This window comes from Silene latifolia, chromosome 4 (genome assembly GCF_048544455.1).
Source record: "Silene latifolia isolate original U9 population chromosome 4, ASM4854445v1, whole genome shotgun sequence".
Classification (NCBI taxonomy): domain Eukaryota; kingdom Viridiplantae; phylum Streptophyta; class Magnoliopsida; order Caryophyllales; family Caryophyllaceae; genus Silene; species Silene latifolia.
The window spans coordinates 11,381,390-11,403,361 of NC_133529.1; the positions used below are offsets into that span (position 1 = coordinate 11,381,390).

Genomic DNA, 21,972 nt, shown 5'->3' on the forward strand with positions numbered 1-21,972 from the left:
ATCATCTAAGCAAATCACAAGGGATTAAGCTAAACTTAAGCCAACAACTAATAAGCAAAGCGCTGTTGAGAAATGTTAACTAAGCAAAGCACAAGTTAACAAGATAATAGAGTAGACATTGGGCATTAGCAATAGATGAACCTCTAAGAGGTTTGTTCTCATGCCACATAAGCTAATATACAAACCCATCTACTTACAAAAATCATCCCAACAATAGATAACCCTTTACGAAGCTCATAATGTGGCCCACATTATTATTCCTCTCCTCACACTCTCTCTCTCTACAAACTAACATACAATCTAGTAACCCTTTTTAACAACAAACACCAGCACCTATGTCTAGCAATAGAAGGTTTATAGACAAACCTCAAAAATAGAGGACATGTCATCTTACAAACCCTTGACAAACCTTCTATTGCTAGTGCCCTTAGTGTTTTCATTCATTCGAATCGGAGTACTACATTCAAATATGAGCTCCCTTTTTAGAGCCATCTATCTAATCTCTACCCTTGATTTAACTAAAATCTAAGGGCTCAAAAAGCCTTAAAAAAGTGGTTAAAAATATAATAAAAGTCTCCTATTAAGTACGGATACAAGACTGATACAAACAAGTTGGTACAACATTAGAAACGCAGCAAAGTACTTTTGTTTCTTTCCTGAAATGGTTAGGCAATTCAGGCTCCTTATGACTTGTGCTTGGCTTCAGAGATGTTTGTTCCCTGGCTTAAAATGCACTACTATGAACTTTCCAACATCCTTATTTAACCTGGAGTAAACTCATACAAAGCAAAGAGTTTTATCATTAACAATGTAAGATCATCTCGGTTAACCCCTCGAAATGTATCCGAATTTGTAAGACTGATTAGAGGACTTTCTCAACCTTATTTAGAAAACATCTTCTAAACTTTTTTGTAGCTTAGACGGAAAATAAGTTGGAGTCCTTGGTTGGAATATTCCTTAAGAATTCTGGTCATTTCTCTTGATTGGTTAGAACTGGCTTTTGGTGGTTTGTTGAGCAACTGAGTGACCCCTCTGGCTACTGCATCATCCTCTCCTGGTTGAAGAGGCTTTGCCCTCAAATCCTCAATGGATTTCTCATCGCTTTCATAGTAGGGACTGAGGTGTCCAACGTTGAAGGTCCCATGAACCCCATACTCTCCTGGAAGATCAATCTTGTAGGAATTCGCTTCAACCTTTTCCGTGACTTCAAATGGCCCTTTCAGCTATTGGCATTAACTTGTTCTTCCTCTTGTCAGGAAACCTCTCATTCCTTAGGTTAATCCACACTAGATCATCTAGCTGGAATTCTATTTTGCCCTTAGGCTTCTTGCTGTTGTTCTTGGCCTGCTCATTGGCCTTCTCAATCTGCTTCCTCACTTGCTCATGTAGCTTAATCATTTACTCCACCTCTTATTTGCATCATAGTTGGCTGATTCCCTTGGGACATTGGTTAGGTCAAGAGGCATAAGGTGGTTGCTTCCATATACCACCTCAAAGGGGCTATGGCTAGTGCTAGAAGAGGGAGCTCGTTTGAATGTAAATTCTGCTTGAGCTAGCTAAAGATCCTAATCCCCCAAGAACTTCTTCACTATGCACCTCAAGATCCTATCCAAAGTTCTAATGCCCCTTCCGCTCTTGGCCGAGTAACTTGAGAATTCGGCCAAGTAATCCGTATTCGACCGAGTAAACTTTCTGTGATAATTTGGGTCAGTTTTTTGAGTCGAGAACTCAACCGATTTGTAAACTATTAATCGATACCGAGGGAATGGTAATTGTAAACTATTAATCGATATTGAGGGAATGGTAATTATTAAATGTGACACATGTATAGGCTAATAGAATGCCACCTGTATAGTTTGTTTACTCACAAAGAGAAAACAATTAAATTTTTTATTTCTTTCTTAAAAGTTAAAATATAAAAAACAAATAAAGTCACTAAAGGACAAGTGGAAGTTTATGGGGTCCCACCACCTTTCCTTGTGGTGTCGCCCGTCTCCACTTATAATTTTTCAACGTTTATCTACTGTCCCATGACACACAATATTATTGAGCAAGGATTCTACTCTTAGATGTCCCATCCCATTCTGATTTAAAACAATGAAACGGATTTTGACCTTTTTTTCAATCAAATGTCATAAATAATTTACTCTTAGGCCCTGTTCTTTTGGACTTAATTTCAGTTCTAATAAGTTCAGTTCAGTTCAGTTCAGCTCCATTCAGTTCAGTTCAGTTCAGTTCAGCTCAATTCAGTTCAGTTCAGTTCAGTTCAGATTAGTTCAGTTCAGTTCAGTTCAGTTCAGTTCAGTTCATATTAGTTTATTTCAACATTACTATTATTATTCTTATTGATATCATTATTATTTTTATATTAATGTATTTACTATTGTTAATGTTATTATGATTATTATTATTATTATTATATTATTATTATATTATTATTATATTTATTAATAATTAATTCGTATTATTTATATTATTATATTTATATTTAATACATTTATTGTTATTATAATTATTATTATAATTATATTATATTTATTATTTTATTAATATATTTATTATTATTAAAATTATTCATAACATATTTATTATTATTATATTTAATATTATTATATTAATAAGTTATTATTTAATACTCCGTATTTATTATTTTATTAATATACTCATTATTATTAATATTATTAATCACATATTTATTATTATTATTATTATATTTAATATTATTATGTTAATAAGTTATTATATTAGACCTATTATTATTATTATTATTATTATTATTATTTATTTTTTAGTTATTATTATTAATATATTATATTATTATTAATAATGTTATCATTTATATTACAAATATATTATTATTATTATTACTATATTTATTATTATATTAATATTTTATTTTTTATATATCTTATTAGATTATTATTATTATTAGATTATATTAATATATTATTATTATTAATGAATAATATTATAATAATATTTATTATTATTATTGGTATTATTTTTATTATAATATTTATTATTATTATTATTATTATTATTATTATTATTATTATTATTATTATAATCTTTTTAATATTATTTGATTGATTGATTCGATTGGATCAGTTGATTGATTGAGATCAGTTGATTGATTCAGCTCCATTAAGTTGATTCGATTGACAAAGCTCCATTAAGTTGATTCGATTGATTCGGACAATTTGATCCAAAAGAACAGGGCCTTATTTATTTTAGAAAATTGTCCGGGTAAAACAAGAATTTGCACAATAATTTTATTTTATATTTTATTGAGTATTATTTAGATCGTTTTAATAAAAATAATCTAAGTCATTTAATTGTTTTTAAATATAAGGTACACAATAATATAATACAGAAGTACTTCATATACTTACAAAAACACAAAGGTTTGTACGGATTTGTGGTATGATTTCCATCGGCCTATTCGACATGATTTACATCGGTCTATTGCTGGGTAACGATCTATTCGACATAATTTCCATCACTGGTTACCGGCGACATGATTTACATCGGTCTATTGCTGGGTAACGATCTATTCAACATAATTTCCATCACTGGTTACCGGATCAATTAGCCAACATCAATTATTCTACTCCGTACTTAGTTTTGAAATAAATTATGGTCAAGATACTTAAGAGTTGAAATATTGTGTCTCGTATTTGAATCAGTATAAAGCTTAAGTATAAAAATTACTTTCCAATAAATTTATACACACAGCTCAAACGGTAAACCCCTTCAGAACCCTAAAATTGGAGACCTTATATAAAGACTCAAAACCCTAACTTTACCATCTGCTCATCCAGTTTGATCCAACAACAACTTTTGGAAAGGTTATAACTTTCTGTATGCTGTTTTTCCTCTAAAATCAGCATTATTTGGAACTTGAAATTCCTTTATTTTTCAACAAATAATCAAGCACTTTGATTATAGCAAAGAATTCAACTTTCTCCACTTCTTAATTTTATTTATTTATGTTTAATTTGTTCGCTTAATTTGAGCTGAAGACCAAGTTTCCTATCTACAACAAGTTTAATCTATGTACTTGAATATTTCCCCCTTTTTTTTCTTTTTTTTTTGGGTGTTCTGTTTTGTATATATTTTTGTAGAGTTGAATTTGGTTAATGATTTCTCTTCTCTTAGAATTGATTGAAACCTAGAATTGTTATTACCTTAATTTCACTTATTTCTAATATAATTTTCAAGTTTTAATTCCAAAGTTTCTTACTTTGATGCAAAATTTTCAAGTTTTAATTTTTTTTTAGTAAAAAAAGCACTTGGTTCACAATTTGACCTACTGGGTTGGCTCGCAGAAGATGGAGAGGGGAGAAAAGCGAAGTTACGATATGATGGAGGATCCACTCATAGCTATTTATGATTATTGTAAGTTTTGTACCATCGATTTTGCAGTAAATCTTTTTGCCTTTTCTATTTTACATGAAACTCTAATGAGTAATGTTTGCTGTAATTTTGTAGCTGAAATGGAGCTTCAATCTCTAAAAGATGCAGCTGAAGAACGACCTTTATTTTACGGGGTTCGAGATTTGGATTGCAACACAAAAGTGTCCGCAATAAAAGCGTCTTCTTTTGTTGTTTCGCTTGTCGCGTTTTCAGGTATGGTTTTTCAAACTTTTTGGCTAAATAGTGTTATTTAGTAAATTAATTAGATTTTTAGGGTTGATTTTAAACTATTTGGGGTGAATGGGTCCACGTCATCGGTATATTTTTTTTTCCAGCTTTTAGATGAAGCCGCTAAGCTTCTTCCAGTTTATAATCTTAGAAGGCATCATGTTAATCAAATAAGCAGCTGTGAGTATGCAATCACCCCGGAACTTTATTGGTAGGTTAGCATAAAACTTTAATGCCCTAGCTGTTTCTAATAAATGTCTATGCTTTCTTTCAACTCGTCCATTCTGCTGTGGCCTACCCACAATGCTAGTCTGATGTATGATACCTCTGTCCTTAAATAATCTACCACATGTCTGTTGCACAAACTCAGTGCCATTATCAGTTCTAACAATCTTAACAATAGCATTAAATTGAGTTTTGATATGTACTAAAAAATCTTTGATAAGTCCTGCAACCTGATCTTTGTGATGGAAAAGAAACACCCAGGTAGTCCTGGTATGATCATCATGTAAGGTCAAAAAGTATTTAGCACCAGATAATGTGGGAACCTTATAAGGGCAACATTCATCCATATAAAGCAAAGAAAATGGTAAACTTGCTCTAGATGAACTCAGAGGAAAAGGAAGCTTATGATGCTTTGCCAAGATACAAGACTCACAATAAAAGGTCTTTCTATCATCATTTGAAATAGGCATTACAAGTTTAAGTTTATCCAAAGACATATGACCACTTCTAATATGCATTAACTGAACTTGTTCACTCTTGCTAAGACTAGAAGAACTGTAATTATTAATCAACAACTTTTTATGTAAAGTTTCTTTAACTAGACTAGTTACTGTGTCCATCAACAAATTCTTATGAAACTGTTGTATCCTGTATAGATCTCCTTCCCTTCGTCCAATCCCAATTATTTGATTACCTGAATGGGCCTGAAAAATGCACTTGTTTGATAAAAATAAAACATTGACAGCATTATCATCAATTAATCTACCCACAGATAACAAACTTTGCTTAAACTCAGGAATATAAAAAACATTGAACAATGTGATATGATCAGTTAACTGAATATCTCCAACAGTGTGCACAAATCTAGATGAACCATCAGGTAAACCTACTTGTATAGGGGTAGTCAAATGCCTAGTCAAATGCCTAATGTTGTAAAGAGAAGAATAATCACTAATACAGATACAGGCTATAACAACGGGTAAAAACCGTTGTAAAAACAAAAAGCGGACGTTGTTAAAGCGGCCGTTGTAGAAGGTATTTACAACGGTTTGGTTATTTAATGAAACCGTTGTCGAAAGTATTCACCACGGTTAAAAGACGTTGTTGTTGCGTGTACGCCGTTGTGGAAAGTGTTTCAAAAATTTGGAGGGAATAATATAACAACGGTTGTCATATGTATAACCGTTGTTGTAACTTTCCCTCCAAAATTGTGAAGTCTTTTAACAACGGGTTTATGCTACATACCCGTTGTTGAAATTGTTAGTAACAACGGTTCTTAGTTTAAAACCCGTTGTTGTAACTTTCCCTCCAAAATTGTGAAGACTTTTAACAACGGTTCTTCGTTTAAAACCTGTTGTTGAATATTATGCGCGGTATTTGTGAAAGGTATTCACAACAGTGTTTCTTTTATTAACCGTTGTGAAAGGTCTTCACAACGGTTTTTTTTAGTAACCGTTTTTATTACGAACTCCTAATGTTTTGAAAAAATAAATTTGCTTCATGTCATTCAAAAACCTGCATATATCAGCAGCACCATATACCAAAGACCAAAGATAAATCACAATTGGGTTCATCAGAACTCAATAGATTCAATTCAACCACAACAGCAGTATCATATATATATATATATATATATATATATATATATATACTTACAAGGAGTTAAATTTACATGAACTAATCAGCATTCCCTAACTTCAACAAAAATTTTACTAATAAGCTGATCTAAACTCTGAGTATCATGCATTTCTATTTTCTAAGAGGTATTTGCCCAACATGTCCCTTACCTCGTCTATATCTACACTTGAGTATTGCTGAATCTCTTGTGGCGCGTTGATTACATACTGCGGAAAAAACAAAGACAAGACATTATTGTAACAACATCAAATACTGCATAGCAACATCATGGTATAGCAGCAAACAAGACAACATCAGCTCTAATTTAAAAAAAGTAATAAACACATTATTAAATTACTAACCTTTTCTGGGATAAGGATATATCTTCGCCTAATAATCTCCAACATGAACCGGCAAACGTAGTATCCACATTGTATGCTATCCGGCTGGCGAGGGGCCTATTATTACATCAAAACAAACAGACGAGAGAAGGCTCACATCAGAATCTTGAACTTTAGGTATTGTATTAGTATTAAACACATATTTTTGCACTTAAGGTATTGTATTTGAGCACGTACCCCTGTTATCGTAATAAAATCAGGGCCAACATCAGAATCTTTCGTGGGTTGATCCTGCTCGTTAGCTCTTCTCTTCTCAAAGGCCCTTTTTTTTAAAAAAAAAAAAAGGAGGCAGAAACACATATTTTTGGGGCAAAAATGAGCTTTTTGCTATAAATAAAAATTAAAACTTAATGTTATTGTAAATAAATCATTATTATAAACTTACTTATTAATCAAGCCCTTAAAAGTCTCGCTTGGTTGTTTATGCAAAGAGTCCAACCAAAAAACTTTCTTCTTCGTCGGCATGATGGCTGCTAGCACCCAATGAGTCCTACGTACATCAAGAGACATCATCATTATTAACAAGTACATAAATTAGTTATGAAAATTCAATTGTAGGGGGAAACGTAATATTAATTTGTTTATTACACTTTTTCATTATAAGCGGCAAAAATCAGCTTCTTGGGTGTCGCCAATTGCTGAGCAATATAATCTACCCGATCTTCGAACGAGAATTGCAGAATAAATAAAGATAAAACATAGGGGCACAGGAATCCGTATTGATCAACTGGAATATTCCTCTCGGGGATCACTATCAATTTCAATATCCTACATTATTACGGTATTAATTCCGGTATTTAATTAAAACACTATCTAGTAGTCAGAATATTAGAATATGAAATTATTTATTAAGAAACTTACTTCATCCAAACAAATAGGTGTTGGACATCAATCAGGTCTAGGCCAGCCCAAATGGCTAGCATATTCCATGACATAAGTGCTTCGCGCTCAACCCCTAGAATATCCTCCTCGAGCGGAATAATTATCAATTGCTCGGTTTCTGCGCGACCACCTCCTCATGCGGTTTCCTCATCGTGGTCGTTCTTACTTTTTGCATGTAATCCTTCCCACTATATTGTGTGTCGTTTAAACTCCTAACTTCTTTCAGGTCGGGGAAATAATGATTCTTTGATTTTGTGCTACTACCACCAGCCTACACATGTAGATAATTAAAATAATAAAAAATCCAAAGGTAACATATCCTAGTTGGAGTAATAAAAATAAAAGCGTAAACTAAATACCTCGTAAACCTGCTCTTTCAATGATGAGCTAGTAGTAGCAGGTATGACTGGGGACTTAGGCTTATCAGTCTTTTTTGTCCCCTACACAAAATTACCATGCATGCTTTTTAGAAATACAGACAAAATATAAGGGAGCGAGGTTTTTTAAAAAATGGAGAAGTTAATTAAATACCTCATCAAGTTGTTGTCTGGACGAGGTAGTTGGCATGTCCGGGGACTTAAGCTTATCCGCCTTAGCCAGCTTTTCTGTTCCCTACATACAAAAAATTTCCATGCTTTTTAGAAATACAGAAACAAAAAAAATTAAAGGGAGGTTTTCATAAAAATGGAGAAGTTAATTAAATACCTCATCAAGTCCCCGGACATTAGGCTTATCCGCCAAAGCCGGCTTTTTTGTTCCCTACAAAAAAAAATAACATATAAATTTAACATATAAAAACATTCAACAATTAAAAATGTAACATATATATAAAGGTATTTCTTCTAACCCCAATCGCTTTCGGTTCCGAGGCGAGACGACCGAGCCAAGTAGAGGTGAGTTTGAGCCATTGGATGAAACTCCCAACCGCATCTCCCGAGAATGGTAATGTCGTCACGAACGGGACAGGCGCAGTTGAAAGTCTTCATGGCCTGGAAAGACGTAGTTATCTCTACTTTTCTATGATTCGGCAAAAGTTTTTCGCCATGAACTACTACGATTCTGCCGCCGATTTGGTTTGCATTTCTACGAGACCCCGCCAACACGCACATTTGGATTTTCGAATTTAGGGTCAGCAAGAATAACTACTAGCCTCTTGTTTACTTTACGAAGAATATACACATACATTATTATATCCCAAAATTTAATAGAATTCATTTAAATTTAACTAATTAAACACTTCATGTATGCATACCTTACCGAAAAACAGGAACCGACTTGAAGGGATGTATCTTTGTTTTCGGCCACTGTCTTCTCAAGTTGCATCTCCTTTTCAGACCCATTATTTACCTAATAAAATTAACCAATGGCACGATGTCAGAAGTTATAGCATTAGAGCTGGCAGGGAACACACCCCCTGATCTTACCCAAAAAAAAAAAAAAAGAAAATTAAGGAAGTATTAAGTGGTACCTGATCGGCTTTAGTTGTTACAGCTTCAGAAGCATTAGGTACCTAATCTTTCTGAATCTCGTTGACCGATACTTCCTTCTCATGTATTGCCAAGGTAGTAGCGGCCTCTTGACCAATCTGTTGTACCTTATTACCCCCTTTGTTAATGACATCCTCCATCATCTTCACTTCTTCTTCGGAAAGCTTGCTTCCAGCATTCAACTTTAGTAGTACGGATGCCATTAACTGAAGCCGCGTGCTAAGAATGTAATGTTTCAGCAATTTTTATCCCAACAATAACATGTGAATTGAACTTAAATGAAAATAATAGAATAAATGGTACCATGTCAGCCTTCTCAGACTTAGTCTTCCTTTTCTTCTTTATCGGGGCAGTTGTCCCATAATATTTCGTTACTCCAACCTGTAACGGGACGCCCCTCAAACGACCTGGATGTTCGGGTCGGCCGATCGCTCTAGCAAGAACGTCATTACGACCACTGGGAGTGAATTTCCCTTCTTCTACCTCTTTCAATACGTTGTCCTATAATATATTAAATAAACTTCAAATTATATTTGTGACTAAAATAATAAAGTTAGTAATGAACTCGTCTTAATAAAATAATGTTTACTATGTTGGCCAACACTTCCTCATCATATTTGTCACGCGACGACCGGGATCCTTTAGGCGTGTGCCCTTCTTTATAAGTTACATGCCGATCCAAGTTGGTCACTCCCTTTGCCACCTACACATTAACATGGTATCATTTATACATGTAAATGTGTATCAATGCAAGTCCAAGTGTGATTAAAAAAATAAAGTCTCACAGGGGAATAATGCATGCTACTTACGAGGTTCTCTTCTATCTTTTCAGAATCGCCTCGAGAACCATACCATTTCCCCTTCTTGCATGAAATGTTAGCATGATTTCTTCTGCTAACGGCCTTCAAATAATTATATAAAAGCGCAAGTAGATGAGATAATAAAAAGATTATATAAAGGACTCATTAATTAAAAAAATGATAGGTAAATCGTTAAAAGGCGAGGATATTTAACCTGAAACTTCTCAGTAGTTCTCATCTCTTTGAAAAGATCCCATTGTTCTGATCGATGGTGGGACACTTGTTTTCCGGTGGGCTCTTACGCATCTCCCCCGTTGCCTTGTCCACATACAACCAATCCCTAGCAACGTCACACCTCCATTGCCTGTGGACATCCGCTGCCTTATGCATTAAATACGTATCATGGCTTTCATCGGGTATAATAAAGCCTTCCTTTACACGAGCCAAGTATAACTCCGCCAATTTTGGATTCAAACTTCTAACATCATCTAAATGGATAGGCACAAATTGTCTTGTGCAACATCCAATCCAACTGGAGAAATAACCCGCATTTGGACCAGTAGGGAAACCCTTCGAGCTCCATGTTATTTGCATCGGCTCTTTAGCGGCTATAGCTGCAAGGACTTTCCGGGACTTCGTAGCACCCCTCTCACCAGGCTTATTATCCTCAGGCTTATTATTCTTTTGACTTCTTTTCCGTTTTTCACCCATGATAATCCTAAAACCCAAATATGAATGATATAGGAAATGAACAACTTAACAACGTACATGCAGAGTATTATCTAAAACCCTAAACCCTAATAGGAATGAAAATTTAAAACAACAGATTGAGCTTCTAAAATCCTAAACCCTAATAAGAGGAGTGAAGTAGATGATGCGGGATGATAAAGATAACAAAGAAGACGAAAAACAAACAGATGCATGAAAAAGAAAAAAGATGATCGTCTTAAAACCCTAATGACGAAACACAAAATTAAAGTGAACATACCTGATGATGATGATGATAAAGAGAACGAGCAGGATGATAAGGGAAGGCAACGGAATCGGGCGTCTAAATCGGGGCGACGGCCGGCAACGAGAATGTAGAAAGCGAGGAAGAGAGAAGAATAAACTCAGAATACCAACGGTTGAACTGGTGTTGTGTGTGTTTGTGATGGTATGTTGTATGTGTTTGTAAATTAGTTTTTTATTAAGACAAACTATTGACAACGGGTGCTCAAAGCAAAACCGTTGTTATATGTTAATAACAACGGGTCAATAAAAGTCAACCGTTGTCAAAACTTTATTACAACGGTTAAAATATACCCGTTGTAATATATTTTCACCAAATTTGCGCCAAAATGAAATATGTCAAAAAAATCAATGACAACGGGTAGGGGTACTACACCCGTTTTTGAAAGTAATAACAACGAGTAATGTAACAATAACCGTTGTTGATTGTAATAACAACGGGTAATGTAACTATAACCGTTGTTGAAAGTATTAACAACGGGTAATTTAAATATAACCGTTGTTATTGTTGAACCTCTTTTTTTTTTTAAAATTACTGTAATTCCATTACAGTCCAAACCTGTAACAATATATATTATAACAGCAGAAGCACCATATACTGCAACATTATTCAGCAATTTTAACACCAGCATCCACATCTAATAATAAGATCAACATTATTCAGCAATTTCAACACCAACACCAGCATATCTAAGCTACAGCAAATTTGGGAATTTTTATTTAACAATGACTATTATTGATTTACCAATAAATTAAACCATCAAATTATTGGTCTGAAAATGACTCAAAGTGTTGGTCGTCCATATCACTGTGTCCTGATGAACTATCTCAGGATCGGGGACGTTTCTTGGATGTCATAGTTTCTTCGTTAACCCAAATACCTTCACCATGGTCATCACGCATATAGATGCTTTCAGTGTCCTCATGATCAGTGTCAACATCGTCGAAATAAGATACAGTGGTAGAGTGATCCATTCCCTCAAAAACGACATCCCGATCATCACCATTATCGGATGGACTACTCCTTCTACTCCTTATAGACATTACTGAAATGACCACTTCTTATCCATAGGATCGATGACATAGAACACTTGTTTAGCTTGGGATGCCATTATGAAAGGATCATCTTTATTATTGCCAACCTTACCCAGATTGACCAACGTAAATCCCATCTTATCCTTTCGGACACAATGGATGTTGTTATCAACCCAGTTACATCGAAACAAAGGCATTGTGAAATCAATGTAATCTAGTACCAATATTTCTTGAATAACACCATAATAAAGGCATTTTCCCCAAATAGGCTTTTTATCTTTTGAAGTAGCAAAGTGCATTGCCTCAAATTCAGAACTCACACCACTATTTTGCATTGTGCTCAACTCATCTTGCTCGCGGGTGTAAAAAGTATATCCATTAATGGCAAAACTGTTGTAAAAGGTGACCCTGTCATTTGGACCTAAACCAAGACGTAGTAACCTAGGAGAGATGTCATCACCAGTTTGATCCGTACACTCTAAGACAATATTCCTAAACCACTCTGCAAACGTCTTCGTATGCTCGTTCGCAATCCACTTCTCGGTCTTGTTTGGGTTATCGTATTTGAGCTCATCTTTGTGTTGTTGAATATAAGGTTGCACCTCATCTTCGTTGTTTAGCACATACGTGTGTGCTAAATGCAACATTTCACGTGTCACAATTTTTTCAAGCCGGCCCCTAATACCTTTTAGGTCATCCGTCACTATGACGATTCTTAGAACGCCAATCAACTCCTCAGGGGAGAGATGAGCGTAACAATATGAAAGAGCTTCGTCTAAAATAGCGCGTTCAGCAATACAACCTTCCGGACGATACCGATTAGATGTATAGTCCTTGTAGACTTTCATCAATCTTTCGAAAGGATACTGGTATCTCAAGTACACGGGTCCAAGGTACAAAATCTCCCTAACCAAGTGAATGGTCAGATGAATCATGATAGTGAAGAAAGAGGGTGGAAAATACATTTCCAACTGACAAAGAGAGGTTACAACGAGGTCCTGCAATGAATCCGCGTCATCGGGATCGATGACTTTTCGCATATGGATCTGGAAGAAGAGACAAAATCTAGTTATAGCATATCTTACCTTTTCAGGTAAAATGGAACGAATAGCCACAGGTAGTAATTGTTGCATCAAAGTATGACAATCATGTGACTTTAACCCGGTGAGTTTTAGGTCTTGCATCGACACTAGGCTTTTGATGTTCGACGAATAACCATGTGGCACTTTAATTCCATTCAAGCATGCACAGAACTCTTTTTTCTCATTCCGTGAAAGGGTATAAGCTGCTGGCGGTAAAAATGTACGATTACCTCTCTTCTGTGGTGCCAACTCTAGCCTAATACCCAGCATTTTCATATCTTCTCTAGCTGCGGCGTTATCCTTTGTTTTACCAGGAACATTCAGAAGGGTATTGATAATATTATCACGGACATTTTTCTCAATGTGCATGAAATCGAGGCAATGCGACCTCCAGTCGGCCAATATGGAAGTTTATCAAAAAATATGGATCTTTTCTTATACCCACGAGTAGACAATTTAGAGCCGCTCTTCTTCCCATAATCTATCTCAATATGCTTTACTTTCTGATAAACTTCATGCCCACTCAAAATTCTAGGAGGTTGACGAAGTTCTTGTCTTCCATTGAATGCTTTCTGCATCTTGCGATAACAATGTTCATGATACAAGAACCTCCTATTTCCCATATACACATTCTTACGAGAAGACTTCAAGTATTCAGAGTCGATATCCTCCCCACACAATGGACAAGCCTCTTTCCCATGAACTGTGTGCCCAGAAAGGTCGCCATAAGCCGGATAGTCAGATATTGTACACAATAACATCGCTCTCAAATTGAAAGTTTCGTTCTTATATGCATCAAATACTTCTATCCCACTATCCCACAACAATCGCAAATCATCTAGAAGAGGTTCCAAATATACATCTATATCATTTCCAGGTTGTTTAGGGCCGGAAATTAACAACGACAACATCAAATACTTTCTTTTCATGCACACATATGGAGGTAAGTTATAAATAGCCAACACTACTGGCCAAGTACTATGTTGGATACTCATGTTTCCGTGTGGGTTCATTCCATCAGTGGACAACGCTAGACGTAAGTTTCTAGGTTCATTGCCGAACTCGGGATACTTAGCGTCGAACGATTTCCATTGCATACCATCTGCTGGGTGTCTTAGCTTTCCATCATTTATTCTTCCTGTTTCATGCCAAGTTAACATTTTTGAATCATCGGGATTCGCATAAATCCTTATGACTCTTGGTATCAATGGAAAATACCACAACACCTTAGCCGGGATCCCTTCCTTATCCTTATAACGCCACAACAAACATTTAGGGCAATTGGTTAAGTTTTGATATAATTTCCGATACAATATGCAATCATTTGGACATGCATGTATTTTCTCATATTTCATGCCCACTCCTCTTATTAGTTTTTTCGCCTCATATGTCTTAACAGGTAGAACATTACCATCAGGAAGCAACTCCTTTATCAAGGCTAAAAAACTAGTGAAACACGTGTCACTCACCCCATTTGCCCCCTTGATATTATACAACTTCACCACAAACGACATTTTTGTGAACTTACAACCAGGATACTGAGAGGTGCTTCGAGACTCACACAACTTCTCATACATGTTGTTAAGGTCATCCCAATTACTAGTGTCATCACCTACATCTTCAAAAGCAATCGACTCATCATCATTCTCTTCATTATCTATAGACCCAACATTCAACTTCTCTACTTCTAACTCTTCCAACTCAAAAAACTCGGCAAACTCAAGATCATCAGTTAGCCTTTCGTGTACCTCAACATCATCTTCTTCAGAATTATTCTCTTCCTCTAATGATTCCCCATGAAAAATCCAACGTGTATAGGATCGACTAAATCTCCACTTTTCTAGGTGTATTTTAACGTCCGGAAAAGCCATATAGCTAATATTACCACATCTTTCACAAGGACATGCAATACTAGAAGAACCTTTCAAATTGTTCGAAACGAATTCATAAAATTCAACTAAACCATCCAAGTTCGAGTCATTATACTACATTCGTAATAATAGGCAACTAATTCAGAAAATACAATAATAAGCAAACAAATAAACGAAATTCAGGAAAGCAATTAAGCTAAATTATCAACAAATTAAATAATAACCCAAAAAATCCTATATCTATAAGCGTTGCTAAGAAACATATATATACCTGATTGATAAAAACGATGAGGGAGAGAAGACGGTGACAACAGTGACGGAGATGAAGACAGAGAGACGATCAGGGAGGAATGGAGGATGATATAGTAGCAGTATATGCTTCTGTTTGTGTTTTGTAGCGTATAGCAGAATAAAGCAATCTGTTGTTTTTAAGATCTTCATAACATTAATAACAACGGTTATTGAGTCTACAACCGTTGTTAAAACGTATTAAAAACGGGTTCTAAACAAACCGTTTTAATTACTTTTCACTAATTTTGCGCCAAATTATTAACAACGGTTAAAATGTAACCGTTGTTATTAGTTTTTATATTAACAACGGTTTTTAAAGTATGACCCGTTGTTAAAACAAATAACAACGGTTAACGACACAGAACCGTTGTAATTAAGTTTGGTAAAATTCGCGGCATCAATTCTACAACGTGTTTTGATGATTTTCGTGAATAAGCGTTGTTAAAGGGCCGTTGTAGTTGCCTGTATTTGTAGTAGTGAATCTGAAGTCATGTGGTCAGATGCACCTGTATCTATGATCCAATTTGGCAAAAGATTATTTCTATTAACAGAATGCACTAAAGAATCAGGAATCATACCTGCAAAATGAGCAGTAGCATTAGAATGAGAATCAACTATCCTCTTCATAACTTGATCCACAACAAAAGTAACCAGACCATCAATTACAGCTGGATCAAGTGAAGAAGAATAGGAGGCTACATTTGTGTCAACCTGAGCAGCAGAACCATGTGAAGCAGACACTGGCATGTAATCTTCTAGAGGAGAATCTTCTGATTCCACCACATCAACATTATTAGCCCTTCGTTTGCCCATTGAACTTGTTCTTTGCAGAAACCTTACCCTTGTCTTTACCAGGAAACCCATGAATATCATAACACACAGTGATGTTATGCCCTGGTTTCTTACAATGTGCACAAGTGGTATGTCTATAACACTCAGACAGATCATGCCTCTTAATCTTACAAGAGGTACAAAATTTTGGTGCAGAAGGTGCATCAACAGACTGCGAATTCTTCCAAGAACCCTGATTGTAACCACACTTACCAGAAACAGCATAAGCATTAGTCTCAGGAATGTTATCAACCATTTCAGCAACCTGCTTTTGTCTCTCAATCTTTTGTAACAAACCCAAGGCTTTGCTTATTGTTGGCAAAGGATCAATTGAAAGAATCTGAGTTCTAATGTGATCATAAGCATTTGTTAAACCCATCAAGAACTGAATAAGTTTAGCATTTTTCTCTCTTTCAAATATCCTTTTAACCACAGAACATGTGCAAGAATCCATTTTACCACAAGTACAAAGAGGAAGAGGATCAAGATTATCAAGGGTCTCCCAAAATTTTTTGAAATTACTGTAATACTCTACCAGAGAGGCATTCCCTTGACTAACTCCATCCATATCCTTCTTAATCTGATAGATTTCTATGGCATTGGCCAACCCATAACGTTCGTTCAGTTCTGCCCAAAGAACTTTAGTAGAACACACATACTTGAAATTATCCCTCAAAGACTTCTCCAATGAATCCAAGATCCAGTTCAGAACCATCAGATTACACTTTGCCCACTGCCTATACTTCTTATCAGTTTGAGCAGGTGCTGTACAAGAACCATCCAGAAACCCTTCCTTATTCTTGGATGCAAGAGCCATGTAAACATCTTGCTTCCAAGATAAGAAATCATGTCCATTAAACAAGGTTGGACTTAACTTGGCAGATGGATGATCAGACTGTGAAAGAAACAATGGATCATCATAGAATTCATAGGACGAAACAACAGAGTTATCAACTTCTGGCATTATTATTGAAATTTGTTTGAAGAGATGTGTTTGTAAAGTGTTTTGTTTGAATGTATGAAGAAGACGGAGTATGAAGATATGAAAGAAGAGTATGAAGATACAAAGAAGATGTTGAAGATACAAAGAAAATTTGATTGAATGTATGAATGTATGCGGAAGCGTATTGTATAACAAAATCAATAAAACTTGGTAACTGATACCATGTAAATTGTATTGAGATTAAACTTCATATTATTGAATTGATCAAAACGAAAACTTGAATTATACAGCTTATGACCTCAAGTATATATATTGGTTGTTACACCGACCTATGTAGCTTATAACTAACTTGTAACCAACTGATAACAAACTACTATTTTGTCTTGTAGTATAACTAACTATACTATAGTCTAATAGCGGAAATTAATATTTAATACGGAGTATTGTTATTAATTGTCCTAAGAGGTGTATTTAACATTGAGGAGAGTTTCTCTCCATTTCCTAAAAAGAAATTCATTCAATTGGACAAATCACATAGTTTAATACATTCAAAACCAAAACCTACGAAAAGCGAAAATTGAAGCTATTTATACAACTAATTAATTCACTAATCATTAATTTTTCATGCACATAGTCTATGAGTAGGGTTGTTTAAGGGTCCAAATCCGGACCGGACCAAACCGGGTTTGGAGCGGAGACTGGTTAGTTCCTATAACTCAACCCGGAGACCTGACCAGAGCTTAATGAAATCGGACTGGACCCATCCTTAAGTTCGGTCCAAACCCGGAGTCCGGGGATTCAACTTCCCTATGTTTCAGAAGAATATCTCTAAATATGTAATCACTTATTCCTAGATTTATAGCGTTGTAATTCATTCCATATTTGAAGTATGATAATTATGGTTACAAGCAGTGGACAGTGGACATGCCAAATTATACAAGTAGTTTTTACAGAATATGCCTTTAATATTCTTTGAATTGATTCCAATCTTTTTTCCAGTAAACTCCAAGATAATCCTCCAAATAAGTACTCATAGTTCCTAGTGTAACTTTTAGAAGAGTAGAGTAGAACAGTAGACAACTGATAATTATTTCCCAAGGAAACTAAGAGACATGCACCATCGGTCTTCCCGGGTCTAACCATGTTGACCCGGTTCTGGACCGGGACTAGTCAGCGGTATTGAGAGGCATGCGAACAAGTCCAGTTCATCGAGTATGACAATCTTGAGACGGATAACAAACAAGAATAATACTCTAATCCTTTAACACTACTCTTTTCATAGATTACTCAATAATAACTAGCATTCATACGCAAAAGATTTGAACTTAACCCAAGTTTCATGCCACAAAAGATAATCATGAATCGTCTCAGAAGTGATGAAATCCGGTTTACTAAATACTTAGGACAAAAATCCTTCAAGAGCCATACTACTTAAGAACATACCAGAAACCTAAAACACCCAAATTTTGTGGTCCAAAGTTCACCACTTAATTAGTTACAAATCATTAAAAATAGATTAAAGAATCAAGAGCATCAACTTGTCCCTCTTACAATGCAAACAAAATTGGAGTTTCACCATAATCACCAAGTAGCATCAACCAGCTATGCCAAACACTCAGAATGCTCCAGAGGACCAGCTTCATACTCCTGAGTCCTAACCCTAAATACAAAATAAAAGAAGGATTTTTAGGAAAGAAACCAAATAGTCCATTCATTTTCATCATTTATTTACCTTTCATTCAAATAAACTTCATTTGGATAATAAAATAAAAACTAATACTCTCTCTCAATACCAGAGCAATGGTAACATGGTAAAAAATGAGATTTTTAAAAAAAGGGGGTAAAAGCAGGGGTAAAGAGGGAAAAAATAGGTGGGGTATGTAATTGTGGGTTGGTAGATGAGATATGTAATGGCATTTTGTGTAAATATCAAATGTGTATAAGGATAACTTGGTAATGTTGTGGGTCAAATAAAGAATGTTATTATTAGTGCGGTACGACCGTATTAGGTAAGTGTTACCATTGGTTTGGTATGGAGGGAGTATTCATGAAATAAGAAACTCAAATTTGGATACTTTTGATATCTAAGGGCATCAACAATAGAGGTTTGTCAATAAAGGTTTGTGTACTTTTTAGAGATTTGTTGACAAACTTCTCTATTATTGGGAATGAGGTTTGAAGTTCATATATGAGAATGGTTACATATTTGTATACAGGTTTGTCGGATGACATGGCAAGTGGTGGTCCCTAAAATGTACCCAACATATGAGAGAAAAAAATGGATAATTGGAAGTGGGTCCTATAACATGAACCTTAAAAAGGTTTGTCTATTGTCATGTATAGGTTTGTTATTGGAGAGGTATGTTAATTTAGTGATGTGTCAAGTGTCAAGCCTCTTTAGAGTTCATCTATTGTAGATGCCCTATGGAAATAACCTAGGAATTTAGGGATATATTAAATATTTTTTAAAAACCAAGGGTACATGGTAAAATTGAAAAAAACATAGAAATACACGATAAAAATTCACTAAAATTTAATATTATACTTAAATTAAACCACATACGAGTATAGTGACATAAACAAACATGATTACATTCGCCGTTTAATTACCGACTTATACATTCAAATTTCAGTGATCTTATAATAAATTAATGTGTTTTATTGTAAAAAAAAGCCCCTTTTATGTACCAAATTTTACAAATAATCACCTTATTATATGTCCTAGTTTACTAATAAAACCCTCAATCCTAACTTAATTCATAAATTTAACCACCTAATATTGAATAAGTTGACGATTTTTATTTCCCTCAAAAAAAAAAAATTAAAACGATTTTTATTAAACCCGATGTATTTACGAATTTACGACTTAAAGTTAACCAAGATAACCAAACTACCTTTGTTTAATCCACACAAATCCCCAAAATCAATTCAAATAATAACCCTAAATAAAATGGTTGTTTATGAGGAAGCTGTTCGCCTGGGAATAAGCAGGTATAATTGGGTTGGATATGAATAATTCCCATTGATAAGGTAATTTTGCAGAAATATGTTGAGAGCCGTAACATGAATGCCGATCTCGTATCCTTTGATACCGTAAACATGCATCCCCATGATTTCTTGTTTAAAGTTGAAGAGCGGGGCGCCCGAAGAACCTGGGCCACAAACCATTCCAGCAGCTTGGATAATTGGGAGGCGTGCTAAAAGTTTTTTCTCCAAGTTGAGATCCCGACGATCATCCGGTTTTTTTTAAGCTCGTTGTTGAAAACCCCTTCATTCCACACATGCCCCATAATCCTATGACGGGGTGGATTTGTGAAAGGAGTAACTTCATAATTATTGCAGATCAGGGTATCGTTAAAATCAAAGTTGGTTGGCGTAGTCACACAAGGATAGAAATTTCGGTCGGAACAACCGGAAGCAATAAAATCGTGTGGATGACCAAATACCATAATACCCTCACCCACCTCCAACTTTTCGTCACCAAATTTTCCTGCTTGCATCCTTCCCGCATTTTCAACACTTTATGGACAAAATCATCATTTATTTTTTCAGCGTTTATAGTTATCACCATATTCTTTCAAAATAATGTTAACCTTTCAATCTACCTTAAATTATAGTTCGCAAATAAAAATATAGAAATTTCTATTTTGAAATTTTTTTTTAAGTTGAATTAATTACATCGATCAATTGTTTTTATTGAAATAAAAATAAAAGATATATAAATGACAGAGACGGAGGGAGCATAATATAAAAAATGGGAAAAAAATAGAAAACAATAATAACTAAATTCTTTGCAAAACACTAACAAACATAACTATATTCGTCACAAAATAATAATAAACCGTGGCAAAATTTAGTAAATTGTGGTCATATTACGTTCCAATAAATATATTTTGATGATATATTATGACAATATATGTATTGATTAATACTTTTTTTTCTTACGAGCTCCTTTTGTCTTTATCATCCAGTGCGATCGCAAATCTAGTCTTTTATAATATCACCACCATGACAACATAGATATTCCCGTGAATTTCACGGGTAATAAAACTAGTGACAAAGAAAAAGGCATAAACATACAGATTTACACAACTATTCGCCGTTTAATGCAGAATTATCGACTAATACATTAGATTCAAGAGGAAATCTTATAATCAAATTACTATTTAAATTTAATCTGTTTTTATTAAATTTTTCCTTTTAAGATCAATGCTTAATAATTTACCTCTTCAATGGTGACGACTTTGCTTCTTTTGGGAAACTCTCCCCTTGCCTACTCTCCCCTTGCTTGATTGACCCACTGCCTTGCAACCTCCTAAGCCGCCGCCGCCAACACCCGTTACAAAATAATTTTCCAGGAGTGCGGCGACGTGAATGCAGAACTCAAACTGTTTGACATCATACACGTGCATGTCGATAATTTCTTCTCTAATGTTAAAAACCGGTGCTCCCGACGATCCGTTCCACAAATTATTCCGGCTGGATGAATAATAGGACAATAGGCTAAGAGATTTTCCTCAAATGTTAAATCTTTTTTTTATCATCCGGGTCATCTGTAGCCCATTTAAAAATGTCTTTATTCCACAAATGGCCCATAATTCTACAGCTAGCTGGATCTGGTAAAGAATCATTCAAATAGGTTTCACAAGTATGGTCATTATTGAAGTCGAATTCCAGATCCTCTACACACGGATATACGGTATGTCCAACCAATCCCCGGAGCAAAAAAAATGTCAAAGGTGACCAAACGCCATGATTCTCTCCCCAACCTCCAATTTCCCAGAGTCGAACCTTCTAACTTCAATCTCTTCCACACCCTCACTCTCAATCTTTACCATAGCCAAATCACAAT

The 21,972-nt window shown here is 35.0% G+C and overlaps 1 protein-coding gene across 1 annotated transcript; it reads right to left on the reverse strand.

Moving 5' to 3' along the window:
* Positions 1 to 16,139: 16,139 nt before the first annotated feature.
* On the reverse strand, positions 16,140 to 17,141 carry LOC141651051 (uncharacterized). Its single transcript, XM_074458778.1, has one exon. The coding sequence runs from the start codon at positions 17,139 to 17,141 to the stop codon at positions 16,140 to 16,142; it is 1,002 nt and encodes a 333-aa protein (XP_074314879.1).
* Between the last annotated feature and the right edge of the window lie 4,831 nt (positions 17,142 to 21,972).